We start from the raw sequence: 26722 nt of genomic DNA, 5'->3' as shown, positions 1-26722 counted from the left end.
CTTTGGTTGGAAAAACAGAATGGCAGAGTAGAACTTAAATAATGATTGGGAAATGTTGATGTACAAATGGACCTGGTGTCCCTGTACACCGGTCACTGAAAGCAAGCATGCAGGTACAGCAAGCAGTTAAGAATACAAATAGTATGTTGGCCTTCATTGCAGGAGAATTTGTGAACAGGAGCAAATATTTCTTACTGCAGTTGTACAGGGAATTGGTGAGACCACAGCTGGAGTGTTGTGTGCAGTTTTGGTCTCCTTACCAATGAAAGGATATATTTGCCATAGAGGGAATGCAGTGAAGGTTCACCAGGTTCATTCCTGGGGGTGACAGGGTTGTTGTATGAGGAGAGATTGGATCGCCTAGGTCTGTATTCACTGGGGTTTGGAAGAATGAGAGGGGGCCTCATTGAAACATATAAACTTCTGACAGGGCTGGACAGACTTGATGCAGGAATGATGTTTCGTCTCGATAGATGGTCTAGACCAAGGGTTCACAGTCTCAGGACATAAGGACTTTAAGATGGACCCACTGGGAGGGTGGTGAACCTGGGGAGTTCTCTACCACAAAAGGCTGTGGAGGCCAAGTCACTGAATATATTCAAGAAGGAAACTGATAGATTTCTTGACACTAAGGATACGGGAGAGGACAGGAGTATGGTGTTGAGATGGAGCATCAGCCATGATCATATTGAATGATGAAACAGGCCCGAGGGGCCAAATAACCTACACGTGTTCCTATTTTCTTTTTTTTAAAAATAAATTTAAAGTATCCAATTCATTTTTTTCCCAATTATGGGGCAATTTAATGTGGCCAACCCATCTACCTCGGACATCTTTGGGTTGTGGGGGTGAGACCCACGCAGACACGGGGAGAATGTGCAAACTCCACACGGACAGTGACCGGGGTCGGGATCGAACCCGGGTCCTCAGCGCCGTGACCCTGCTCCTATTTTCTATGTCTCTAAAAGTGTTTATTTTTTAAAGTACAGGAATAAAATCCTTTCCTTACCTGACATTCATGTGGTTTTTCTCCTGTATGAACTAGATAGTGCTTCTGTAGGTGTGCCAGTTGTGTGAAGCCTTTATTGCAGGTCTGACACTTAAAGGGTCTTTCCCCACTGTGTACTCTCAAGTGGACCTGGAAAGGAAGAACAAGTTCTCCATTTACAACTCCTTTCACCATTTACAGCTCCTTTCACCACAAAGCACATTTAGCACTTCCAGATTTAAGAAAATGATCTATTTTTGCAAGTATGTAGTCAGATAGAATCTATTCAAAAAACATCAAGGGGGTGATTTGGCTCGGGGCAAATCGTGAGGTGATTTTGCACTGCAACCAATCTTTCTACCACTGTTCACAGAATGAGAACTCAAACGCATTGTGGGAGGCCAGTTTCCTCATCTCATTGTCACTTTAACTCTGTTCGAAATTGAAAATATTGGCATCATTTTCCAACTCAATGGAAACTTTAAAAACTGGCACGGTTAAAGTTTGCCTGTTGATTTTCTAAGTGCCCATTTTGGGCCTAACTCTCCCCCCCCCCCCACCCCACCCCACTCCCCCCAAACATTATCTGTAGTTCCACTGTTGTATGCCTTAAAATCACGATTGGAAGGGGAAAGAAAGTAAAACAAAGGTAGAGAGAAAAAGAATTGAATTTAGAAAGTGTCTTTTCATCTCTGGACATCCTGAAGAGCTTCACAACTAATGAAGTAATTTGAAGTAATTGTAGGAGGAGATGCAGCAATCAAATTGTGTACAGCAAACTCACACATACTTCAATGACAAAATTAGAAAATTGTATTTTTTTTTGTGATATTGGTTGAGGGGGTAAAAAGTTGCCAAAACACTGTAGTTAGTGTGCCATTTTATTTTAAAATAAAAAACAGCACCATATTCTTTACTCAAAGGTTTTTTGGGGGGCAAAATAATTCTTAAACAACAAATACCTTGAGATTTGATAGCTGTCCGAAGGTCTTGTAGCAGACATTGCACTCATACTTGATCTTCCCATTCTGCTTCTTTAGAGGGTAGGGGAGTGTTTTGTAACCAGTAAGGTTTCGCTTTGGTTTGATGAGATTCATGGCTTCTTCACTGCTGTTGCTGCTGCTGATCAGGCCAGCTGAGGTAGGTTTGGGTTGCATTAAGTGTTCAGAATAGGAGGCGGCTGTACCGGCCGTCGGGGAACCATTGCCGGGGCTTGAAGGCCTGTCCTTCAGACTGGCGGCAGAGCCAGTGATCGAAAAGGCACTGTTCCGCGTTGGTATAAGAAAGTCTTTCTGCTGCTCGGGGTGGAGAAGCCTTCGGGAACCTTCGCCGGGTAAGGCATTGGGAAGCGCCGTCTGGTTGAACATGTGCTGGGAGAGGCCACCATTTCCTAAAAGGCTGCTGTAAAATGGGTACATTTTGGGAAGAAGGCTGAAGCTGTTCATGCCACTGAAGCCAGTGAAGTTATTCAAACCATTGCAGCCAACTGGGTAGTGAGGTAACAAGAACCTGGAATACTGAGTGTTAACAGGATTGTAGGAATGCAAGAAGGTTGGAGCCAGATGACTAGGCGCAGGATAGGCTGCAAGAGAGTTCAATCCTTCACGGTTGTAGGGTCCACCCAAGTATGGAAAGGCTTGTTTGTGTTCCTGAGTTGAAGGCGTCAAAGAGGAAATATGGGAGTCCGGGCTGCTGTGTGGCGTTGAGCTTTTGAAGCTTTGGTCTGGGCTGCTTCTGGACGATGGACTGGAGGTTTCTGAAGACAGGATCGGAGACTGTTTGACGTAACCGCGCCTCTCGATTCCGTAAGTAGGGTTGGGTTTCCGGTAGTCATCCGCAATGTGAGGTCTGACTGGGTACACAACACGCGGGAAGAAGGTTCGGTCTGGGCTGTGCTTTTTGTTGATGTCCTCCATCTCTTTTCCTGGGGCCATCAATGGTTGGATTGTCTGTACTTGGCTATTTTCCTTCATCGTATTTTCCTCACCACCGTGATTTTTGTGAGTCACGCTGTCAACCTTCGCTGTGCCGTTTAGCTCACTCACATATCTTTTTTCCTTAAGTCTTTGTTCTGTAGCAGGAGGAGGGCGAGAGGGGGGGAAAAAAATCAGAAAATGAACAACATTGCTCAGCATTTCACATTTGTTTCACTGCGTTTAACCAAATGAGAAGAAGATAAAGTATCTATTAAAGGAATTGCAAGTCGAGCAGCACTTTGACTTAACAAATTGCATTATCAGGAAGTGGTGATTTTTTTTAACGAATGTTGTGCAATGTCATTACTTTCACTGTGCTGGAAGCCGGACATAAATGCCCTCACTGTGTACATGCTTTAAAGACAGCTAACCCCGTGCCAAGCCACAGGGTGTCAATTCACCATTTGTTCCGGAATGAACTACTTTCCAAAGACTGACGACCATTGACCCGAGCAGTAATCTAAATCGACAGGTCCAGATATCACCAGGAAAACAACAGCACAGCCCAGCCAGTCTACAACCATTCACTAAAGTGAACACAGCCCAGTCCATCACAGGAACTCTGCCTCTCATCCATTGACTCTATCTACACCTCCCACTGCCTGGGGAAAGCGGGCAGCACAATCAAAGACCCCTCCCACCCGGCTTACTCACTCTTCCAACTTCTTCCATCAGGCAGGACATACAGAAGTCTGAGCACACGCACGAACAGATTCAAAAACAGCTTCTTCCCCACTGTCACCAGACTCCTAACGACCCTCTTATGGACTGACCTGATGAATACTACACTCTTGTATGCTTCACCCGATGCCAGTGTCTATGTATTTACATTGTTGACCTTGTGTTGTCCTTTTGTGTATTTTCTTTTTCTTTTCTTTTCATGTACAAAATGATCTGTTTGAGCAGCTCGCAGAAAAATACTTTTCACTGTACCTCAGTGCACATGACAATAAACAAATCCAATCCATTCAAAAAGATTTTCACTAACGAAACAGGAAGCTCGCCAGATCCATCTCCATATAAATGGCCCCTGCTGCATGCGCTGTTTCAGCTCTGGGGAGAGAGGGCGGGGCAGGATCATGTCGGGTCCACCAACCCTGGAAACATTTTGGAACATAACGTAAGAAATAGGAGCAGCAGGCTGTTTAGAAGGCCCACTTTGGTTCTCTCTGACTTAGTTCTATTTGTATGTTAGAGCTTCTGGCCGTCACCCTCACACCCCCTCACCCCTCCACTCACTCTCCCTGCCACCTCTGTGACCTTCATGTACCCATGTGACACCATGCCCCTAAGCCACCTCCATACCCCTGCTGCCTCCGTGCCCCAATGTCACCTCCGTGCCTCTCCGCATCTTCCATGCCCGGACAGAAACATTTGCACAGGCTTTTAAGGGCTGGATTAGCACAGTGGGCTAAACATCTGGCTTGTAATGCAGAACAAGGCCAGCAGCGCAGGTTCCATTCCCGTACCGGCCTCCCCGACCAGGCGCTGGAATGTGGTGACTAGGGGCTTTTCACAGTAGCTTCATTGAAGCCTACTTGTGACAATAAGCGATTATTATATTATTATGCCCACACACCCAGTATGCACTATAGACAAATGAGCCATACAATAACATTGGCAAATCTTGAAATGCTCATGAAAAAAAATAATTCTGAAATCTGTTTTGAAAAACTGATTTTATTTTCTTTCTTTCTTTATTGTTACATTTAGAATACCCAATTAATTTTTTCCAATTAAGGGTCAATTTAGCATGGCCAATTCACCTACCATGCACATCTTTGGGTTGTGGGGGCGAAACCCTGCAAACACGGGGAGAATGTGCAAACTCCACACAGACAGTGACCCAGAGCCGGGATCGAACTTGGGACCTTGGCGCCGTGAGGCAGCAGGGCTAACCCACTACGCCACCGTGCTGCCCAACTGCTGCTTTTATAACCTTATAAAAGCATCAATCAGACATTGCCATTCATAGTTTCAATAACAGAGGCTTTAACCCTCTTATTCCTATCCAAATAAACATGCAGACATTGAAAAAATAGATCAAAGAATGGATAACTTACTATAACTTCATAAAAATAACAATCAACCCACGAAAGCACTCCCCTTATGCCTGTGTTAACTAATTTCCTCCCCACCCTCTGCTCAATGAGTCTTGGAGCTCAGCCAAGCATTTATAATGAGGTAATCTTGAAAAATGGGTCCGGCCATTTCTGCCGGCTCACTACCCTTATCCCATGCTGGTGAAAATTGCCCATGCCATAAATGCCGGTAGGAATCTTGGAATCAACCATTTTAAAGGCCTCCAGAGTCGGGCAGATCTGTGAAAATCTGGTCCACTACTTCAGCCTTCACATTGCCCTAGGGTCTTTTAAATAAAAGTACAGTCCAGTTTTGAGAGGTTTTTTTTTAATGCCCAGAAGATATGCAATGGGGTATATACTGAAGTACTAATAATAACAATATTACTACAACATAATGTGGGCACAATGGACCCCAACAAATTCCTGTTACAGTTTGTCAGTGGGGAGGAGGTTAAGGTTTATAGCAGAGGCCATTAACAAAATTTAACATTTTATTATCAACCACACCTCCGCCCCGAAGTAACTGGATCTTTTGTTACATTAACGAGTTTGGTAAATTATCTGCCAAAATATAAAGCCACGTGCATATAAACTGACAATATGTGAATGAGTGTACGAGAGAAAAGAAGAGGCAGAGAAAGGGAGAGGGGAGGAAAGAATGAAAGAGATTGGAGGGCAGGAGTGATAAAATGGCCAAAGAGATGATGGTGCAAGGGTAAAAAGAAGGCGGTAATGGGCTAGGTAAAGAGGCCAAAAATGGGTTTAAAGGAATTGTAAATGGCAAGAGCAGAATCATCACCCACAGCTGCCATCCAAACGAAAAAATGACAGGGCTTGTTATTATGTGAACTGTTGAACTCAATGCTGAAGTGAAAGATGAGGTGCTGTTCTTCGCGCTTCCGCTGAGCTTCACTGGAACGGTGTCAGAGCCAAGGGTAGTCGGGCAGAGTGGGAAGCGAGCAGAGAATTAAACTGACGGGTGACTGGAAGCTCAGGGTCTTGCTCGAGGGCTGATCAAAGCGATCACCCAATCCGCATTCTGCTTCCCCGGTGTAGATAAGACCAAACTGTCAGGGAGGAGCAAAGATCCACAAAAATTACTCCACAAACAACAAATTATATTGATCAAGAAAGGCTTTGAAAACTGGAACTGAGGAGGCGAAGGACCTTTGAACATTAGGAAAGGTTTGGACAGAGTAAATAGCGAAGGATTATTTCGCTAGTTGACAAATTGGCATTATGGGGATTCTCAGTAATGATTATCGCCAGGAATGAAGGGGGAGATTAAAATAATCTTTTTTTTAATACACACTGTAGGGTCATTTAAAAATAACTTGGAAAAGTATAGGAACAAGATGAATGTAAAATGATATGGGGGAAGCAGGATCAAAGCAGATAGGCAGTGTTGAGGAGGGTGTGTGCTGAGTTGAATTTCCATCTGCTGTGCCTCTAAGCACTGAACTTTTCTGTCCTGCGCTCACTAATGTAGGCAAAGGTGTTAATTTTACATGAGAGATCATCTCGGAGCAGAGGGGACTGTTGCCTTAATCTGTTTTTGTGGCTGTTGGTTGGCCCTGTCCTTCCTTAAACATTGTCATGGGATTGAAATGTCCAGCTGACCTGCCTGATATGACAGGTGGGGCCCCATACAACAAGCTGGCACCTCTACCAATGCAGCACTCCCTCGGAACTTCACAGAGTTGAAGAGATTAACCTAGATGATGCACTTAAAACCTGTTGTGGAAATTTTTGAAAACGTGACCGCCAGTTCTTGCACTGAGTCATGCTGACAGGATCAGGTCATTTTGTGCCAACAAATCTACCTGCTTAACATAGATCAAAACTGATCAGGAATACATTAGCGCTTGAACGTTGTGGGGGTGGGGGAGGGGTGGCATATTCAAGTTATTCATAAAAAGGAAGAAGTAAAGGATAGCAATATTAATTTGCGGCCTCACCACACCTTCAAGACAGTGCAAAGTGCTCTGCAATCAGTGGATACAGGGAAAGGGCGGGGGATTGGGACAGGCTGATTTGCTTTTTCAGAGGGCTAACTCGGTTATGATGAGCAGAATAGCCTCCTTCTGTGCTGGGGTGGGGGAGCGGGGTGATTTCCCACCCTATCCTGTCAGAGGGATCTTCAAAGCCGACCCTCAACGAGGGCACCCCAACGGCAGGATGGCCGAGTCATGTAAATACCACCAGCGGCCAATGGCAAGGCGCCTCTGCCGCAGGAAAACCCGCCACGGGGTGAGGGTGCCTTGAGCATCCAGCTCCAACTAATTTTTTGTGTTGTGTTGGGTAAATTCCAATATCGGGATGGAAAACAAGTAGTTCATTCCCTCAATGTTTTCTTTCTGTACAGTGTTTACAGTCCTCGCAGTCCATTTCCATCAATACCAAACCTGTCACAATCACCTGTTTTAAGTAAGGATGCATGCCCCAGCTGCCATTTAACTTGACATCCCCGAGCTGCCAGACAAAGTGATTTTGGAAGCCAGGGATGAATGTGCTTAAATTTCAGGCATAATGATGGACGACTGCTGTGCTCTAACAATCAATGCCTCTCTGCTCTGCCAGCGCTAAACAAACAGCAGTGAGTGGACACTATAGGCAAGGTGCTGATAGTAAGCACAGATAGCACGATCTGGCTTCCTCGGGCTGTGAGACAAAAATAAATAGAAGGTTATCAGGGAGATATTTATCTCTCAAATAGGGCTTGGCAGGCAGGAAGTTCAAGTAGTCATTGAACTTTTCTCAGTCATTGCACCGGAAAATAAACTGTCGGTGAACCCCACGGCGGGCCAACTGAGTTGGGGGGAGGGGAAAGGGCACAGATATTTTAAAAACATCTCTCTATCGCAAAATGGAATCAGAGGGTGAAAGAGTCATGGCATGCTTCTCGTCACCTGAAACACCACGCCAGCCAGATGGGAGCTTTCTGCAACTGTCCTTAAATGCAGTTATATTTTGAGAAATCAGGTGTAAAATAGAGCATCCCTTCGATAAGTGATGGGCAGAATTCAGTTATCTTGCCGTTCCACTTCACTTCTTTATCAAGGCAGAAAGCCCACAGTAAATGGGAGAATACGGAGAAATGCTGCAGCTTTCGAGACAATACCCTGTATCTCAACACAGAAGTGAGAGACCAGAGGTTGGGAATATTCTCAGAAGATCCCTCCTCCACATTCTGTGAAACAGACTTTTCTGCTGGTCAGTGTAGCCTTTTAGAATGCTCCTCGTTTCAACCACAGCATCAATCTAAATGACTGTTGGGCTTCAATATTAAGTATGGCTCATTTTTACTCCCAATCTCCCAGCCCTGCCCATTAACTATCATCTCTCTCTTCCCTTCCCAGATCATTAGGTAACTTTCCTTTTGGTGCGATTTAGGGGAAATCAGAAGCCTGCATGGTTAAGACAAATGCCGTATGCAAAGAGTTAAATGGACAATTATAGAAAGTATAAGTTGGTCTGCATCTGTGGGCGGGGAATGCCTCCGACACGGAAGTACAGCTGCTACACACGTCGTATTTTGTCTCTTAATTCTGCTGAATCACTTTTCATACTAAATTAAAGAATGCCAGGGTGGGCCCCACACTCAGTTCTGAAGAGCAAAATAAAAGGGCACATATTCAGAAGTAGAGCAGCCACAGGAGATTAGATGCTAGTCGAGTAGATTACTCCAGCTTGTTTAACAGACAAGCACCGACTGGGACAGTAATAAAAGTACAAGTAACTCGTAAACAGGGACTGCTGCAATCCTCTTATCTGTGCAGTTAAGCACAGGCTTTCTCAAGGGTTTTACACCACAGGTAGATCCCCCCATGTAGATGCTCCTAAGGTTACAGAGTGTAATTGCCATATCTTTGCCACTTTTATCCAGGGGGGGAAGCAGGAAATAAAAGTTTCCAATGTTTCATTTAAAGAAAAACAAAGACATATATCACTTTGCTATCTCTAGATTCAACCTAACACATCTTGACCAATCCCTTACATTGTCTGGTAATACAAAGCCAGAAAGTGGGGGTAGGTGGAGTTGGGTGGTGAGGGTAGATGAGTTCAGAGGAATTGGATAACTGGAAATCAAACATTATTAACGTTGCTTCTTAAATTTTGAGTACCCAATTCCTTTTTTTACAGTTAAGGGGCAATTTAGTGTGGCTAATCCACCTACCCTGCACATGTTTGGGTTGTGGGGGGGAGACCCACGCAGACACGGGGAGAATGTGCAAACTTCACGGACAGTGACCTGGGACCAGAATTGAACCCGGCTCTGTGGCGCCGCGAGGCAGCAGTGCTAACCAGTGCGCCACCGTGCTGCTCCCTTATAAACATCTCTTAAATATCGTCTCCAAAGTTGGAAACTAATCACAGCTTTAAAACAGTTCGTCGACAAACAAGTGTTTGCTTGAAAAATCTCCCACTAACTGATATTTCGTAACTTTATTGATAAACCCCTAAAGCACAAACTGTTTTTCATTAGCACATTGCCAAAGCAATACGCTCCAACAGTTTTACATTCAGTGAAAGCAGAATCACATCAGATTAGTTACTTTGCGATGCTATGTAGATAAAGTTAAGGCAAAAACAGACAAACTTTCAGTGAAATTGGTCTGAAAACGAATTCTTTGAGTAGCTGAACATATTTCTTATCGATTTGCGTGTGTGCCTATTCTGCCAATGGCAGATTATTATGAAGACAATAATGGTATTTAAAACTGCCCCCTCAACCCAGTTTTCCCGAAAGGATTGTGGCCGGGATTCTCCGAACTTGCCCATTGCCACCCTGCTGCAAGTGAGAACGGAGAATTTGGCGTCCTAGCCAAAACTCCATCCGCTTTCAGTGAGACCGGGGAAACTCCTAGAAACCTCTTTGGTCAAGCTTATGGCCCTCTGCTCCATACTTCTGTGAGGCTCGGCATCATTGGGCGCCATTCAAAGGGACAAAAACAGAGTCCTGTTTTGGGCAAGTTGAGCGTGATGTTTCTCGCCTGCATCCTGTTAGTCAATGGCACTTTGCCGTTTCTTTTGGTCTCAGCGGGGAAAGCCCTGCCAAGGCCACCCTTACAACATTTCCTGTGCTCGTCAGTGCATGAAGGTGACTCACGTATCTGGACACCCTTTTTAAAGGCAGCCCCGATCTTTTGACCCCCCCGTCAGGGATCCCACCATGGCCTCCGGACCCCACAACTTACCTCTTCCTGGGTCCTCAAGCCCCCCCTTATCGGCAAGGCACCACGGGCTCGACCCCTGGCACAGACAACCTGGCACCCAGGCATCTTGGCACTGCCTGCCTGGCACTCTGGCAGTGAGGGTAATTGTGGCATTGGTACCCAGGCATCGGTGCCAGTGCATCACTACTTCATAGCACTCCTATTACTTTAAAGTCATTTATTAGGTAAATACTTGCATTCACAGGGTAAACAGTGAGAAATTGTCCCCTCAGGAGAACATCAAGAATTGGAGGGCACAGATTTAAAATAATGGGCAAAAGGATTAGAAGTGATGTAAGGAAAAATGTTTTCACCCAGAGAGTGGTTGGAGTCCAGAACGAGTGGTGGCGGCAGGTTCGATAGAGGTAGGGAATTAAATTGCTGTCTGAAGAGAAAGAATGTGAAATGTTACGGGGATAACAGGGTAGTGGGATTAGGTAGAATGCTCTATCAGTGAGCCAGTGCAAACTGGATGGGCAAACAGCCTCCTTCTGCACTGTAAAGATTCCGTGACTGAATTTGTGACCACAGTCAAATTCAACTGAAATGTGTATTGAACCAAAATCCAGGAATTCTCTTAAAATACAAGTGCCACACTCCTGTTAAGTGTTGCAACTAAATGTACATAAACTAAAATGACTTGGAGAGCGAGAGAGAAGTGTGTTACCGGATTGAAAAAGCTAGGAAATAGTCCCATTTCATGGATTGACAATAATAGGTTAGCTTATACCTCCTAGAGCAGCACGGTAGCATAGTGGTTAGCACAATTGCTTCACAGCTCCATGGTCCCAGGTTCAATTCCCAGCTTGGGTCACTGTCTGTGCGGAGTCTGCACGTTCTCTGCGTGGGTTTCCTCCGGGTGCTCCGGTTTCCTCCCAAAGTCCAAAGATGTGCAGGTTAGGTGGACTGGCCATGCTAAATTGCCCTTAGTGTCCAAAATTGCCCTGAGTGTTGGGTGGGGTTGCTGGGTTGTGGGAATAGGGTGGAGGTGTGGGCTTGGGTAGGGTGCTCTTTCCAAGAGCCGGTGCAGACTCTATGGGCCGAATGGTCTCCTTCTGCACTGTAAATTATATATATATATATAAATAACCTTGAGAATGAGATATATGTTGACTAAAGAGACATTCGCTGGTACATATTATAATAGTGAGAATTGGGGTATGAAACAGTTAAAAAATGATTACATTTTAAATAGAACAAGTCTCCATACAAACTAAAAAATGAGGCATTCATTACAATTACCCTCACTCCCTGTTAGAAATTAGATAGGTAGGCAGTGAAGGATGCAACACTGGAGAGAGGCTTCATATACTCAGAAAGAGTGCACCTATTAATGGAAGTCTATAAATTTATCCTGAGGTCATTTTAGTATTTTTCCCTTCCTTTAAATATTTAAAACTTTTTCTTACCATCAGGCTGGCCTCTTGATCTGTGCTGCCATTTTGCCTGCAGATCCTCCTTTCTAGGCAGGTTAACGCACTCTGGAGATTTGGAATAGAAAGAAAATTGAAAGTCAGTCAAAAGAAAAATAAATATTTACCACAACTTATTGTAAGACGATCCTGATAGAAATTAAAGCCTTGTTCCCCCTTCATACGTAAGTCATCGATAAATCTAGGCTGATTTCTCGCATCAGCCCCCTCACCTCCCCCCCACCCCCCATCCCTACCCCCTTGCCCATGTGGATCCCTCTGGCTGAATTGATGCTATGGTAACCAGGTTGTTGAGCAGCAGGCAATTCTTCGGGGCCCCTGCAAGCTCAAACAGCTATGCTCCAAAGGAATGAGTAAACACCTGGCACAGTGACGTTCTGGCTAGCTATGTCAAAGAATGGTAGTGGTAGGGTATGGCTGTGCAGGGCTAACAGCATGGTGGCTTAGTGTTTAGCACTGCTGCCTCACAGCGCCAGGGACCCGGGTTCAATTCCGGCCTTGGGTCACTGTCTGTGTGGAGTTTGTGCATTCTCGCCTGCGTGGGTTTCCTCCAGGTGCTCCGGTTTCCTCCCACAGTCCAAAGATGTGCAGGGTAGGTGGATTGACAATACTAAATTGCCCTTAAGTGTCTTGGGATGTGTAGATTAGGCTATGGGGTAATTGGGATAGAGCGGGGTGAAGGTGGGTAGAGTGCTCATCGAAGGTGGGTGTAGACTTGATGGGCTGAATGGCCACCTTCTGCACTGTAGAAATTCTATGAAGCTCCTGTTCACCTCCCACAGGCCTGCAGTAAAACAGGTAACTGTTTAATACCTCAATCCTCACTATTATGATATGGGCCAACAAGTCTCTCTTTAATCAACATATATCTCATTCTTATGGTTCTTTAAGGGGGTGTAAATGTATCCTATTATTGCCAATACATGAAATGGGATTATTTCTTAGCCTTATCAATCCAATAGCACACTTTCTATTTCTCCAGATTTTCTAGTAATTTCAATTTGTGTACATTTAGTTATTACACTTAACAGGAGTGTTACATTTGTATTTTAAGGGCACTTCTGAATTTTGGTTGATTGCACATTTCAATCAACAGGTCCTTGAAATAAGTTACCCGTCCACCCACCTCACCAAATAGCAATAAAAAGAAGCAAATTATTGAAGCAAAAACAAGAATAAAAATAAAATATGCTCTGTGGCTGCAAAATTGTGAGCTTGAAGAACTATTTTTCTTGAATTTTTTAAAAATAAATTCATTTTTTCCCCCCAATAAAGGGGCGATTTAGCATGGTCAATCCACAGACCCTGCACATCTTTGGGTTGTGGGGGTAAGACCCACGCCGACACAGGAGAATGTGCAAACTCCGCATGGACAGTAATCCAGGGCAGGGATAAAACCCGGGTCCAGCGCAGTAGGAAGCAGTGCTAACCACTGCACCACGTGCCGTCCTGAATTTTTTCAAAACCCCATTTATTAATTTATTCTTTCACTCCTCTTCCTCGGAATTGCATTCACTTCAAAACTCGCTCCTCCTAGCTGGGGGGGATATTCATGCAGTAACAGATAGTTCCTCTTAAACCCTCCCATTTTACATTCATGTTGCTTTTTGATTCATTATCTCTTATCGTAAAATTAAAAAAATAAGAATTAGTGGAATTATTTATTTGACTGGTTGAAGTTTGGTCAAGAAGGTAAGATGTGCTCTTGAAACATGGCCTGTAGCTGACTCAGGCACTCAGTGCATCTGAAACATTTGCAAATGCTGTGCCATTAACTGCCTTCATGAGTTATTTTGTCAGACTGTATACTTTATGCTGGTGAAAGTTGCAGAAGGTTAACATCTGCAGTGATTTCCCTGCTGATTCACTGAGTAAGTGCACCACATGGCATTGATCTGTGTGAAATTGGAATCCCTTCAGCACGACTCCAGTTCTGGATGGAGTTAGCCGAAACTCAGGGAGGGAAGCAGAGAGACTTTTAGAATGGAATTAGGATGGGTGATTGAGGGGAGGTGGAAGATTTCTCATCACTATCAAACAATAGGAAATGTTAGTCCTTGGGAAGAACAACTGTCAACACAGATGTGATGCCCTCTGCAGTGGGATAGCCTCTTGGGAATTATAGTGTTCATGTTTACACCAAAAGAATGGTTACCAATGCAAGATGTCAGAAGGCCGCCAGTATTTGTGGATCATGACCTCAGCAAGAGACACTGCTTTAAACCTGGGATATTTTAAGACAAAAAAAAATCCAACTGCAACAGCCACAGGCCATGCCAGCAATTTTAAAACTCTCTCTATGGTACACTTGCAGGCACAGCTACTAACACTACACCAGAGCTCAACCGTACACTTTCCAAGTATATGTTGGCCGCCCAAACATCAGTGTATTTTCAACAATTCAGCAAGACAGCATCGCTTAACCATCTCTAGTTGCCTCAAAGGGTCAGCTGTGCAGCGTGGAACTGGAATCATACTTCGTTTTCCTTCCCTGAGGGACATTAGTAACAATCTGTGCACTTTCATGGTCTTTTCTTTCCCCTGGTGTTAACTCACAGCTTGCCAGATTTTCTGTTGAAAAAGGTTGTTTGTCCTCATGGGATCTGAACTCACCACCTTTGGGGTATTACTCTAGGCTGCTGTAGCTGCCAAATGGCAGCACAACATTGCTGATATTTTTCGATAAGTGCCGGAGATGGACATGGTTTCTCGTATTCAGTTGAACGCCATAATATCCTTTTTTTTAAAAAAAATTTAGAGTACCCAATTCATTTTTTCCAATTAAGGGGCAATTTTAGCATAGCCAATCAACCTAAACAAACAAAAAGAACAAAGAAATGTACAGCACAGGAACAGGCCCTTCGGCCCTCCAAGCCCGTGCCGACCATACTGCCCGACTAAACTACAATCTTCTACACTTCCTGGGTCCGTATCCTTCTATTCCCATTACCTTGCACCTTGCAACCTACCTTGCACATCTTTGGGTTGTGGGGGCGAAACCCACGCAATGACGGGGAGAATGTGCAAACTCCACACCGACAGTGACCCAGAGTCGGGATCGAACCTGGGACCTCGGCGCCGTGAGGCAGCAGTGCTAACCACTGCGCCACCATGCTGCCCCCTATCCTTTTTTTTTAAAAAAAAGGAATTAATAACAAACTTGCGCTTTAATTTGAAAAAAAAATCTCTCCTCCTTATATACACTCCCAAAGCACAGTGTGATGATAATAAAACCATCAGACCATCTCCCTTCTACTCCCTACTCCAAACTCATGTGTACCTGTTACCTCCAACCCCACCATTCCAATATTCTCCGCACCGGTCTCCACCTTCCACCCTCTTTCAACTGGAGTTCATCCAAATCTCTGTTGCCCATGGTCTAACTGTAGCAAGTGCTGTATACCCTGCGTTTGTCGTCCAACATTGGTATCCGGTTCGACAATGCCTCGATTATAAAATCCTCATGTTCAAGTCCCTTCATGATCCCAAACTCCCCCCTACCTCTGTAACCTCCTCCCATGCTACAATGCTCCAAGACATCGTGCCCCTTCAACTCTGCCTCCTGTGTGTGGCTTCATTAAATGCATTACACAATAAAGCAACCCTTGTGCCATGCCACACTTAAAAGTACCTGAACTCCACAGGCCCATTGGCATGTGCTGCTGGTGCAATAATAACATTCTGAACTTGGGGGTGACACGGTGGTGCATTGGTTACCACAGCTGCCTCACGGCGCCGAGGACCCGGGTTTGATCCTGGACCCAGGTCACTGTCCGTGTGGAGTTTGCACATTCTCCCCATGTCTGCTTGGGTCTCACCCCCACAAGCAAAAGATGTGCAGGGTAGATGGAGTGGACAGACGAAATTGCCCCTTAATTGGAAAAAAAATTAATTTGGTACTTTAAATTTAAAGAAAAATATTCTGAACTCTATCGCCATAGGAATGCCATTCAAATTACTTTGTGTTTCTTTTTTAAAAATTTAAAGTACCCAATTAATTTTCTTACCAATTAAGGGGCAATTTAGTGTGGCCAATCCACCTACTCTGCACATCTTTGTGCTGTGAGGGTTAGTCTGACCTACGCAGACACGGGGAGAATGTGCAAACTCCACACGGCAGTGACCCGGGGCCAGGATCGAAGCCAGGTCCTCGGTGTCGTGAGGCAGCAGTGTTAACCACTGTGCCACCCATTCTGTAAGTGTTTCATGCCAAACAAATCCATGATCCTTTGATAAGTGGAAAAGCTAGGAATGAAATAACAATCAGTGCAGTATTCAGTTCAATGCACTTACTTAGCTTAATCATCATAAGATCACCTGAGGTTGGGTAGTGGAGGCGTTCTGCAAACTCTCTGCTGTACCAGACCAGCAATTCTTCATTAGCCGGGATGGGTTTCACTGTGTAGAAATAGACGTCCATCTCATTCTGACAAGCTGCCAGGCACTGTTCCTGCTTCGAATGGGCTGGGTTCACGTATCGCATCCAATTACTTTTGCTCTCATCGAACCCGTCAATAAAGTGATGCAAATCACCATTTGAATACACCTATGAGGGATAGAGAAAAAGAGAGAAATTTAAAGTTAAAAATACAACTTAGAACTCTCCCAACCTCTGGCAACGTGGACACATTTAATCAGTTAAAGTGGGGCAATAATCTTTCAAGCTCCCTCAGAAAAATAATCACAAATGGATTTCAATCTGCTGTCATAATAGACAAGAATTCCCTAACTGTTAGCTTCTGCATTTGCTTGTGCTAAGTTTTGTTCTATATATTTTTCTCATATGATTTTTAACGGTGTATTTTGCTGTTAATTTGGCGACAAACCCTTTGCTGCTGCATGGCCCTGCGCACACTCTCATGTGCAACGAGCATGAAGGGACAGGTGGATGCTATCACCACTGTCCCCACTCTGACAGTGCTTATATGTACACACACTGTGTTGAGTCACCTGAGGCTCTGACGTCAAAGGCTACTCAAACTGAATCTGAAGCCTCCATTTTCCTGCCACCCCCTCTGAGTGCTACGGCTATGCAAATCTCTTTCAGTTTCGGTGCAAGACGTTTGATTTGAATGCTGATCTGGGGAGGGAACTTGCACAGCGATCACCTGCCACAACAGGACTGGCAGCTGTTTGGAAGCAGATCAAAGCTCTGATCTTAGAAGAATGCTCTTTCCTGCTGCAATTATCCCTTGGTTTACTCTTACAGATCATACCTGTCATCTTTTGAAATACTAGATGTTTTTTCATATTTATCTTGTTTACATATAAACATATAGTAAAATCAATGGGGGTAGGCAAGTGTTGGGGGGGGGGGGGCGGGTGCAGAGGATGGAGGGGGGTAGAACCACACATAGGGTTTTTTGAAGTAACCCACTTTACATCTTGTGGTGTGTTTATTATGAGAAACTGGAATGGCAGGAAGGGTGGTGTGTGAACAAGTAGGTTTTCAGGTTTTTGTTTGGTGTGAAGAGCTTTCTCAAACTTCCAGGAATGAACGACTCTGCTGCTTCCATTACGAGGCACTTTGTGTGTGTTTGAGATCGTGATTAACTTATGATTGATTTTCCATCTCATCATTTACTGTACAGTTTTCAGAAGTGTAACTGAGACATCAGCTCCGATGTCATCAGTGCAGCCCTAGTTCAAATCTTATTTCCACCGTGTGATGACACAGGAAGAAGAGAGAAGAAAAACATAAAGTAACATTTACATCTTTTGGCTAAACCTATTTCTGGTAATTAGTAATGTATTTTGCAATCTTGACCGACCTGCTGTTATGCATATCGCAATTTTAGAATCAAGGTCAAACGCCAAGACCCAAATGATTAGAGATTTTTTAAAAAGCACAACATAGTCTATAAATGGTTTGAATGAAGTTAAATTATAGTTAATTAGTTCATTTAGAGAGCACTACAAACTTCATAAATGACTGCATCTTATTTCTTCAAAGAGAATAACAGCTAAGTTCTGTGGCAAACATTTACATCAGCTATTGTTTTATAATGTGAGGCTGCGGAGTCTAGCACTAACCTGGAACTCTCTGCCAGGCTCTCAAAGCTGCCTTTAGAAGTACAAGACAGTATCATATTACAGATGAAAGCTTATTTGTAAACCCTGCTAAATTGTGTGCCAAACACGCCAACCCCAAATCGACCCCACATCAACTCCAACTTTCCAATATGGAATTACATAGAAATTGCTAGCTCTGGATTTTGGGAAGTTGGTAGCATAGTGGTATTATCACTGGACTAGTAAACCAGAAATCCAGAATAATGAACTGGGGACTCAGGTTCAATTCTTGCCTCTGCAGATGGTGAAATTTGAATTCACCAAACAAATGTGGAATTAAAAGTCGAATGATGAATGTCAAACCATTGTCGATTGTCTTAAATTCCCATCTGGTTCACTAATGTCCTTTAGGGAAGGAAATCTGCCATCCTTACCTGGTCTGGCCTGCATGTGACTCCAGATCCACAATAATGTGGTTGTCTCTTAACTGCCCCCTCAAGGGTCACTGTCTGTGCGGAGTCTGCACATCCTCCCCGTGTGTGCGTGGGTTTCCTCCGGGTGCTCCGGTTTCCTCCCACAGTCCAAAGATGTGCGGGTTAGGTGGATTGGCCATGCTCAATTGCCCATAGTGTCCAAAATTGTTGGGTGGGGTTACAGGGTTATGGGGATAGGGTGGAGGTGTGGACCTTGGGTGGGGTGCTCTTTCCAAGAGCCGGTGCAGACTCGATGGGCCGAATGGCCTCCTTCTGCACTGTAAATTCTATGATAAGGGAAAATAGGCATGGGCAATATATGCTGGCACAGCCTGCGATGCCCATGTCCCATGAATGAATTTAAAAAAGTGTGTTCCACAACCTCACTTGTAAAAAAGCATCTGCAGCTCTCTTGTCTAAAATCTCTTACAATAGGGTGGAATTTCCCTCCCCCTCCATAGCTGGCTCTGCAGTGGTAGGAAGTGGCTTGCCAGTGGCCGTTGTCAATGGGGTTTCCTGCTGAATGCACAACTGCTGCCGAAAAACCTGTCGTGGGGTGCGCCGTCAGCGGGAATGTAGGATCTCACCAGCATGAACGGCAAGAAAACCTCACCATTATGCCATATCTAAGTCCTCCTTGCCCCAAACCCTCCAAACAAACAGTGGACAGCACTGCTGCATCAAGGCACCGAGGACCCAGGTTCGATCCCGGCTCTGGGTCACTGTCCGCATGGAATTTGCACATTCTTCTCATGTCTGCGTGGGTCTCATCCCCACAACCCAAAGATGTGTAGGGTAGGTGGATTGGCCGTAGGTGAAAACGTTTTTCCTCACATCTCTGCCAATGACCTTAAATCTATACCCCCTGGTCATTGACCCTTCCACTAAGTACCTTCCTACCTATGTCCTTCATAATTTTATACACCTCAATCAAGTTCCTCCCCCCCCCCCTCAACTTTCTCTGCTCCAGGAAAAATTACCCCAGCCTATCTAGTCTCTCTTGATAGCTGAAAAGATCCAGCACAGGCAACAGCCTGGTGAATCTTCTCTGTGTCTTCTCCAGTGCAATCAATTCCTTTCTATAGTATGGTGATCAGTGCTGGAAAATGGGATTAGAATAGTTAGGCGCTTGATGGTCAGTGCGGACTTGATGGGCCGAAGGGCCCCTTTCCATGCTGTAAAACTCTATGTGCCTGTGCTTCCTGCTGGTTAAGTTCCAGGTTCAGGAGAGTAGGGGGAAGGAAGTAAACAAAGCCTGGAAGTTTTGGGGTAGAAACTGCCTTTGCCTTTAGACAGTAATGGCTCCGATAACAATGAGTGATGCCAATTGTAGCAAGGGTGGCACCCAATCACGACCAGAAAAAAGGACATCAGCCATCTTCAACCACAGTAAATTCCAAGCACTTTTAGAACTGAAAATGGATGAAAATATACTTCTGTTTGTTATCATGTTGGATTCACAAAACATTAAAAGCCAATAAAATTGATATAGTAGCAGAAGTAGGTTGTTTGCTCCTTCAAGCCTACCCCTCCATTTAATATAATCATGGCTGCGCTTCTTCCCAACTCCATTTTGCCGCATTACCCTCATATCCTTTCATTTCCTTGGTACCCAGAAAAAACTATCGACCTCTGCCTTGAATATATTCAGTGATTAAGCATGCACAGCATTTTAGGGTCGGACATTTCAAAGAGCGACAGCTCTTGGAGTGAGGTCATTTCTTCTCGTCTTATTAACTGTTGTGGTGGTCATAATGCTTCATACCAATACTTCATAGCATGGGATCAGGAGGAAACCTCCCACTAATTACCACTTACTCCTCCTCTCAGCTGATGAGTCAGTACTCCTCCATGTTGAACATCAATTAAAAGCTGCACTGAGGATGTGCTCTGGGTGGGTGCGGGTACTAAAAAGTCCATCACCCAGAGTGGCTCGGTAGTAGCACCACAGACTGAGCTGGCTGGGTCACAGAATCATAGAATAATACAGTACAGAAGAGGCCCTTCAGCCCATTGAGTCGGCACCAATGCATGAAAAGCACCTGACCTGTCTACCTAATCCCATTTGCCAAACTTGGACCACAGCCTTGAGTGTTATGACGTGCCAAGCACACATCCAGGTACTGTTTAAAGATTGTGAGGCAACCCACCTCTACCACCCTCCTAGGCAGTGCATTCCAGATCATCACCACCCTCTGAGTAAAAAGGTTTCTGCTCAAAGTCCCCTGAAACCTTCTGCTCTTCACCTTGAACTTGCCCTCGTAACTGACCCTTCAACCAAGGGAAACAGCTGATCCCTATCCACCCTGTCCATGCTGGACATAGCTGCTATACTGGGCCTGTGTCAGGTGGTAAGGGAACCAATAAGAGGGAGAAACATAGTTGACCTTGTCCTCACCAGCCAATCACTGCTGATGCACATGTTGGTGACAGTTTTGGTAGGAGTGACCACCACACGGTCCTTATGGATACAGAGTCTCATTTTCTCATTGAAGAAAGCCTCCATCGTGTTGTGTGGCATGACTACCGTGCTAAATGGGATAGATTCAGAACAGATCTAGCAACTCAAAACTGGGCAACCATGGGGTGCTGTGGGCCACCAACAGCAGCAAAATTGTGCTCAACCAAAATCTGTAACCTCATGGCCCTTGCTATCCCCCACTCTGCCATTACCATAAAGCTAAGGGGCCAAAACAGAAAGTGCTGGAAAAATTCAGCAGGTGTGGCAGCATCTGTGGAGAGAGAAATAATGTTTTGAGTCCAATATGAATCTCCTCGGGAACCAGCGTTCTGGAGTTTCGGAGAAAAGTCATGTTGGACTCGAAAACACTCACAGATGCTGCCAGACCTGCTGGGCTTTCTGGTTTTACTTGAGATTTTCAGCATTCCTAATTTTTGGCTTTTATTATAATCAACCCTGGTTCAATGAAAAGTTCAGGGGGGCATGCCAGTAGCAGTTCAGGTATACCTAGAACAAAGGACTACTTGCGTGCCAAATAGTGGAAGCAACATGCGATAGACAGAGCTAAGCGAGCCCACAACCAATCTACCAGGTTAAAGCTCTGCAGTGCTGCCTTATCCAGTTGTGAATGGTGGGGGACAATTAAACAACTAACTGGAGGAGGAGGAGGTTCCACAATTGTTGCCATAATCAATAATGGGGGAGCCCAGAACATCAATGCAAAAGGCAAGGCTGAAGGATTTGCAACTATGTTCAGCCAGAGGTGACGAGTGGATGATCCAAGTCTGCCTTCTCCTGAGTCCCCAGCATCACAGATGCGAGTCTTCAGTCAATTTGATTCACTGTACGTGTTATCAAGGAACAACCACTGCACTGTACTGCAAAGGCTATGAGCCCTGAAAATATTCCAGCAATAATACTGAAGACATGTGCCCCAGAAAGAACCATGCACTTAGCCAAGATGTTCCAGTAGAGATACAACGCTGACATCTACCCAGCAATGCGGAAAGTTTCCCAGGTATGACTTATCCACAAAAAGCAGCATATGCATTAACACATCAAAACCTAGAGCACATTACGGCTTGGGTTAATAAGTGGCAACGTTTGCAGCATACTGGTGCCAGGCAATAATCACCTCCCCTTGAGATTTGATGGCTTTACCATCACTGAATCCCTCCACTATCAACATCCTGGGGGTCACCATTGACCAGAAACAGAACTGGACCAGCCATATAAATACTGCAGGTCAGATAAAAAGAGCAGGTCCAAGGCTTGGAAGTCTGAGGTGAGTAACTCACCTCCTGACTCCCCAAAGCTTGTCAACAATCCACAAGGAAGAAGTCAGGAGTCCGGTGGAATACTCTACACTTGCCTGGATGAAAGCAGTTCCAACAACATTCAAGAAGCTCAATCCCATCCAGGGCAAAGCCCTTTTGATTAGCACCACATCCACCACTTTAAACATTCACTCCCTCCGCCTCTGGCCACCAGCGGCAGCAGTGCGTACAAGATGCACTGCAGCAACCTGTTAAACTTCTTTCAACAGTATCTCCAAACCCATGTGACCTCTACCATCTAGAAGGACAAAGGCAGTGGTGGGGCAGTGGTATTGTCATTGAACTAACAATCCAGAGACCCAGGGGATCTGGGTTCAAATCTGGTTATTGAATTCAATAAAATAATTCAATAAAAATCAGGAATTAAAAGTCTAATACTGACCGTGAAGACATTGTCGTGAAAATCCATCCGGTTCACTAATGTCCTTATGGGATGGAAATCTGCCATCCTTAACATCCTACATGTGGCTCTGGACCAAAGCAACGTGGCTTGGCCCTAGCAAGCCACCACTCAGTTAATTCCTTCACTGTCACTGGGTCAAAATTCTGCAACTTTATTCGCACTATTGGTGTACCAGCTCACCACCACCTTCTCAAGAGCAAGTGGGTAATAAATGTGGCCGGCAAGATCGCACAGTGGTTAGCACTGTTGCTTCACAGCACCAGGGTCCCAGGTTTGATTCCCGGCTCGGATCACCGTCTGTGCAGAGTCTGCACGTTCTCCCCGTGTCTGCGTGGGTTTCCTCCGGGTGCTCCAGTTTCCTCCCACAAGTCCCGAAAGATGTGCTGTTAGGTGAAGTGGACATTCTGAATTCTCCCTCAGTGTACCCGAACAGGCGCCGGAATGTGGCGACTAGTGGATTTTCACAGTAACTTCATTGCAGTGTTAATGTAAGCCTACTTGTGACAATAATAAAGATTATTATTATTATTAAATGGTGGCCGAGCCAACAACACTCACACCCCGGGAAAGAATGAAAGGAAAAAGCGTGTGCAATAGACCAGTTTGGGTTCATAGCACTATATTAATCCCAGGTTTGGAATTGCAATGATGGATAGCGCAGTCAGCTGTAGTAGATGCTGACATAAACATGTGTGAAAGTGTGTGAGAGAGTGGGCAGGATTCCCTGGCCTTCTCCATGACGGGAGCCGTTGCGAGTGAGAATGGAAAAGTTGGCGTTCCAACCAAAACTCCATTCACTTTCCGCGGCACCGGAAAGTCCCAGCCGCAAAATGAGGACAGAAGATTTCAGCCAATAAGTGTGCGCGAGCAAGTGTGTTGAGTGTCTGTGATGGGGATGATGGACAGGCAGGTGCTAGAATGGAACAAAGAACATACGGGTGTTGTTTTTTGTTGAGATTTATGATGCATAGGCAAGAAAATTGTGTCAAACCTAATTTCTGAATACCAACAGGTGGAAAAAGGACTAAAACAAATGGTAAACAAAATGGATGTTCGTGGCATTGATGAAATTACAGTTCCATTGGAGCAAGGGGACAGTAACTGAAATCCCCAATCTGTTTGATGGATCTTTTATGTTACGGAGGGATTAGGCAAACTATTTTAGAATGTAGGGCTTGGGCCTGAGGCTCTGTAGTGATAACCCTGCAGTACTGTGGGCTGGGTCCATGGCAGCGGTCGACAACATCAGCAGCACACGTTTCGTTTTCTCTGTCCAGGCTCTCTGCTGTATAGCTGGGCCGCCATACTTTCCCCATTGTTGGGGTGAGGAAGGCAGAGGTCTTTGCAAATGTGCCTGAGGCCTATACAGCTGCCTCTAGAGCTGCCCAGTGCCTCCGGCCCTTGATGTTCTGTGTTGAATAACTCCTGGCAATAAGTTTGCTGGAAATACTGAGTTCAACGAACCAGAACTACAGAGAATCACACACACCAACAACTGAGCAGTGGCTCAACACACTTCACGTGCTCGTTGACCTTTCTAAGTCACCCTGTCCTCTCTGATAGTTGTGAGTGAGTGAGGAGTGAAGGAAAAACAAGGATTTTTTGCATCGACTGGTTCTAATTAGTTCTCGGTCAAAATGCGAACTCGATTTGCCTCCGAGCAAGAGCTGGATTGCTTCCTTTTCCCTATGTTTCAACACGGGGGCCAAGAAGAGTTGAAATCAGTTCATCACAAAACAAGATATCACCCTCAGCATTCCTAACCTCTGAAACACAGACACTTACTCAGCTCATTTTACTGTGTTAACTCCTACTGAGTACATATATGGGTGTTTCACAGGAACTTCACTGCTGCTCTCGCACACATACAAGCACCGCCGTTAAACAGGAAGTGACAACGTTTTTCAGCCGTATTCATTTCGCAAACTTACATTTGCATCAGCAGAATTTTTTTTCCGACTTACCCTCCAAAAGTATTTTCTGTTTGCATTTTTTGGGACGGTGTAATTGGTGTAGATCTCGCCCACAAGTGGTCCAAAGCGTGTCCCCTTGGGAATGTACTCTGCGCTCATAACTCCAAGCACCTGTGAGGCACATGCAATAAATCAATGAGTGAGAAGGCACTGGCTCAAACAGTTCACCATCTGATTAAAATAAACAAAGCCTTGATTTTTTTTTTTGATGCTGGTTTATTTTTCTTTAACATCTTCAACAAGTTAGGGAATTATGCTCCCCTACGCAAATTATCCCAGCATGGATTTTATGTTGTATGACAGCAATGTACATTTTCATTTTGAAATGCATTACCTAAATCTTGCCATCGTATAATATTTCTCTGAACTGTGAAAGAATTCCCCTCCAACACTAAAGAGTTAGCACAAGAGAAAGGATGACTGGGGGTGGGGGGAGCAATAGAAATAGGTGTAGGCCACTCTGTCCCTTCAGTCTGTTCTGCCACTCAAGTATATTTTTGTTTCTGCATGGAGGTGCCAGCAAACATGATTCAAGACCACAGACAGTTACTTTGAACAGATTGGCAAGCTCCGCTCCGAGTTTATTAAAAGCTGCATTTTATCAAAGCTTTGCCTCCGAGATTATTACTGCCCTTCACAAACTTCACTAATTCTTAGAATGTGCAGATTGCAAGTTGCTAAAAGCGCACTCTGCAGACTTAGAAATGTAGAAAATAGGAGCAGGCCATTCAGCCCTTCGAGCCTGCTCCGCCATTCAATATGATCATGGCTGATCATCCAACTCAGTCATCTGTTCCCACTTTCCCCCCATATCCTTTGATCCCTTTAGCCCCCAAGTGCTATGTCTAACTTCTTTTTGAAAACATACATTTGGGCTTCAACTGCTTTCTGTGGTAGAGAATTCCACAGGCTCACCACTCTCTCGGGGAAGAAATTTCTCCTCATCTCTGTCCTAATTGGGTTAGACTGTGATCCCTGGTTCTGGACTCTCCTGTCATCGGGAGCATCCTTCCTGCATCTATCCTGTCTAGACCTGTTAGAATTTTATAGGTTTCTATGAGATCCCCCCTCATTCTTCTAAACCCCAGTCCTGGTAAAACTTCACTACACCCCTTCTATAGCAAGAACACCCTTCTTCAGATAAGGAGATCAAAACTGCACACAATATTCCAGGTGTGGTCATTATAAATTGGTGCCCTGATCTTTGAACCCCCCACCACAGCCTCCAGACCCCTCCAAACCCCCAACTTATCAATGTGGGGGTTTTCAGGGCCCCCGCACCTTACCTCATAAGGAGAGGGCAGCCCCGATTTCCGGCATGGGCAAGATACTACCTGGGCACCTTGGCATTGCCACCCAGGTGGCACTGCCAGGGTGCCTCGGTGGCACTTACAGGGTGTCAGGCTGGCAGTGCCAACATGGCATCGGGGCGCCAGGGTACCACCCTGTCCAGAGCCCGACGACCCAAGCACTCCCGATTGCCTGGGAGTCCCCCCAAGTGCCAGTACACCTGGTCCACATTGGGATCTTTGAGGTACGGGTGTTAGCGGTGCATGGAACTGCCTCGGCCGATCACAGCACCAGCACTGCACCAAATGCAGTACCTCTGCTGCTTCGTCAGGGTTTAACTTCTCTACCGATTTTTTAAAGACAAAATAAACTTATGACAGTAATGCTTAACCTGTCCATTCCAACTCTAACTTCATCCTTCAGCACATTGAGCAAGATTGGTGGAATGTGCCTCTCCAGGATGAAAGTGGCACTTCAGTTTGTAGATGAGAACCCTGATGATCTAACCGAGAACGTAAGATGTACGCCTAGCATTTCTGGCCCACCTCAGATTTTTATGATAACTTAAACATTATTTTCACAGTAACTTCATTGCAGTGTTAATGTAAGCAGACTTGTGACAATAATAAAGATTATCATTATTGACTGAGACAGCACAGATAACTCAAGTGACTGCAGGCAAGTGTGAGGAAATAAGGGAAGTGTCAAAATACAACAAAGTGGGAAACAGCGAATGGACACAACTTGATCAAAGATAATTGCATTCACTGCGCATTTTATGGTGACTCACGTATTGGAAAGCCAGCTTTTAATCTGAACCATTGGTATTCTATAATCATCTTTATAATAATCTTTATTAGTGTCACAAGTAGGCTTACACTGCAATGAAGTGACTGTGAAAATCCCCTCGTAGCCATACACCGGCGCCTGTTCGGGTATTCCCAGGGAGTAAGATTTAAATCAAAAAAACACAAACATAGGTGTAATGATATCATGGTTGCGTTGTAATTAACCAACTGGCCACTAGGAGTCTCATTAGTATATAAGTGGATGTTAAGAGTCAGGTGACCTCAGAC

At 44.9% G+C, this 26722-nt stretch overlaps 1 protein-coding gene across 14 annotated transcripts in view; it reads right to left on the bottom strand.

Moving 5' to 3' along the window:
* The window catches only part of LOC140410991 (PR domain zinc finger protein 1-like), a 121190-nt gene that overhangs the window by 4338 nt on the left and 90130 nt on the right, over positions 1-26722 (bottom strand). For 13 of the 14 annotated variants that reach the window (XM_072499884.1, XM_072499882.1, XM_072499883.1 and 10 more), the window contains 5 exons: positions 24348-24467; positions 15991-16243; positions 11674-11745; positions 1951-3059; positions 1010-1138 (listed from right to left, as the gene is read on the bottom strand). In XM_072499884.1, coding sequence (XP_072355985.1) covers positions 1010-1138; positions 1951-3059; positions 11674-11745; positions 15991-16243; positions 24348-24467 — 1683 coding nt within the window. The remainder of the gene's footprint in view (positions 1-1009; positions 1139-1950; positions 3060-11673; positions 11746-15990; positions 16244-24347; positions 24468-26722) is intronic. The other variant, XM_072499896.1, reaches the window with a different exon arrangement.

Source organism: Scyliorhinus torazame, chromosome 4 (assembly GCF_047496885.1).
Source record: "Scyliorhinus torazame isolate Kashiwa2021f chromosome 4, sScyTor2.1, whole genome shotgun sequence".
Taxonomy (NCBI): Eukaryota; Metazoa; Chordata; class Chondrichthyes; order Carcharhiniformes; family Scyliorhinidae; genus Scyliorhinus; species Scyliorhinus torazame.
This window is presented reverse-complemented; position numbering and strand designations above follow the sequence as displayed.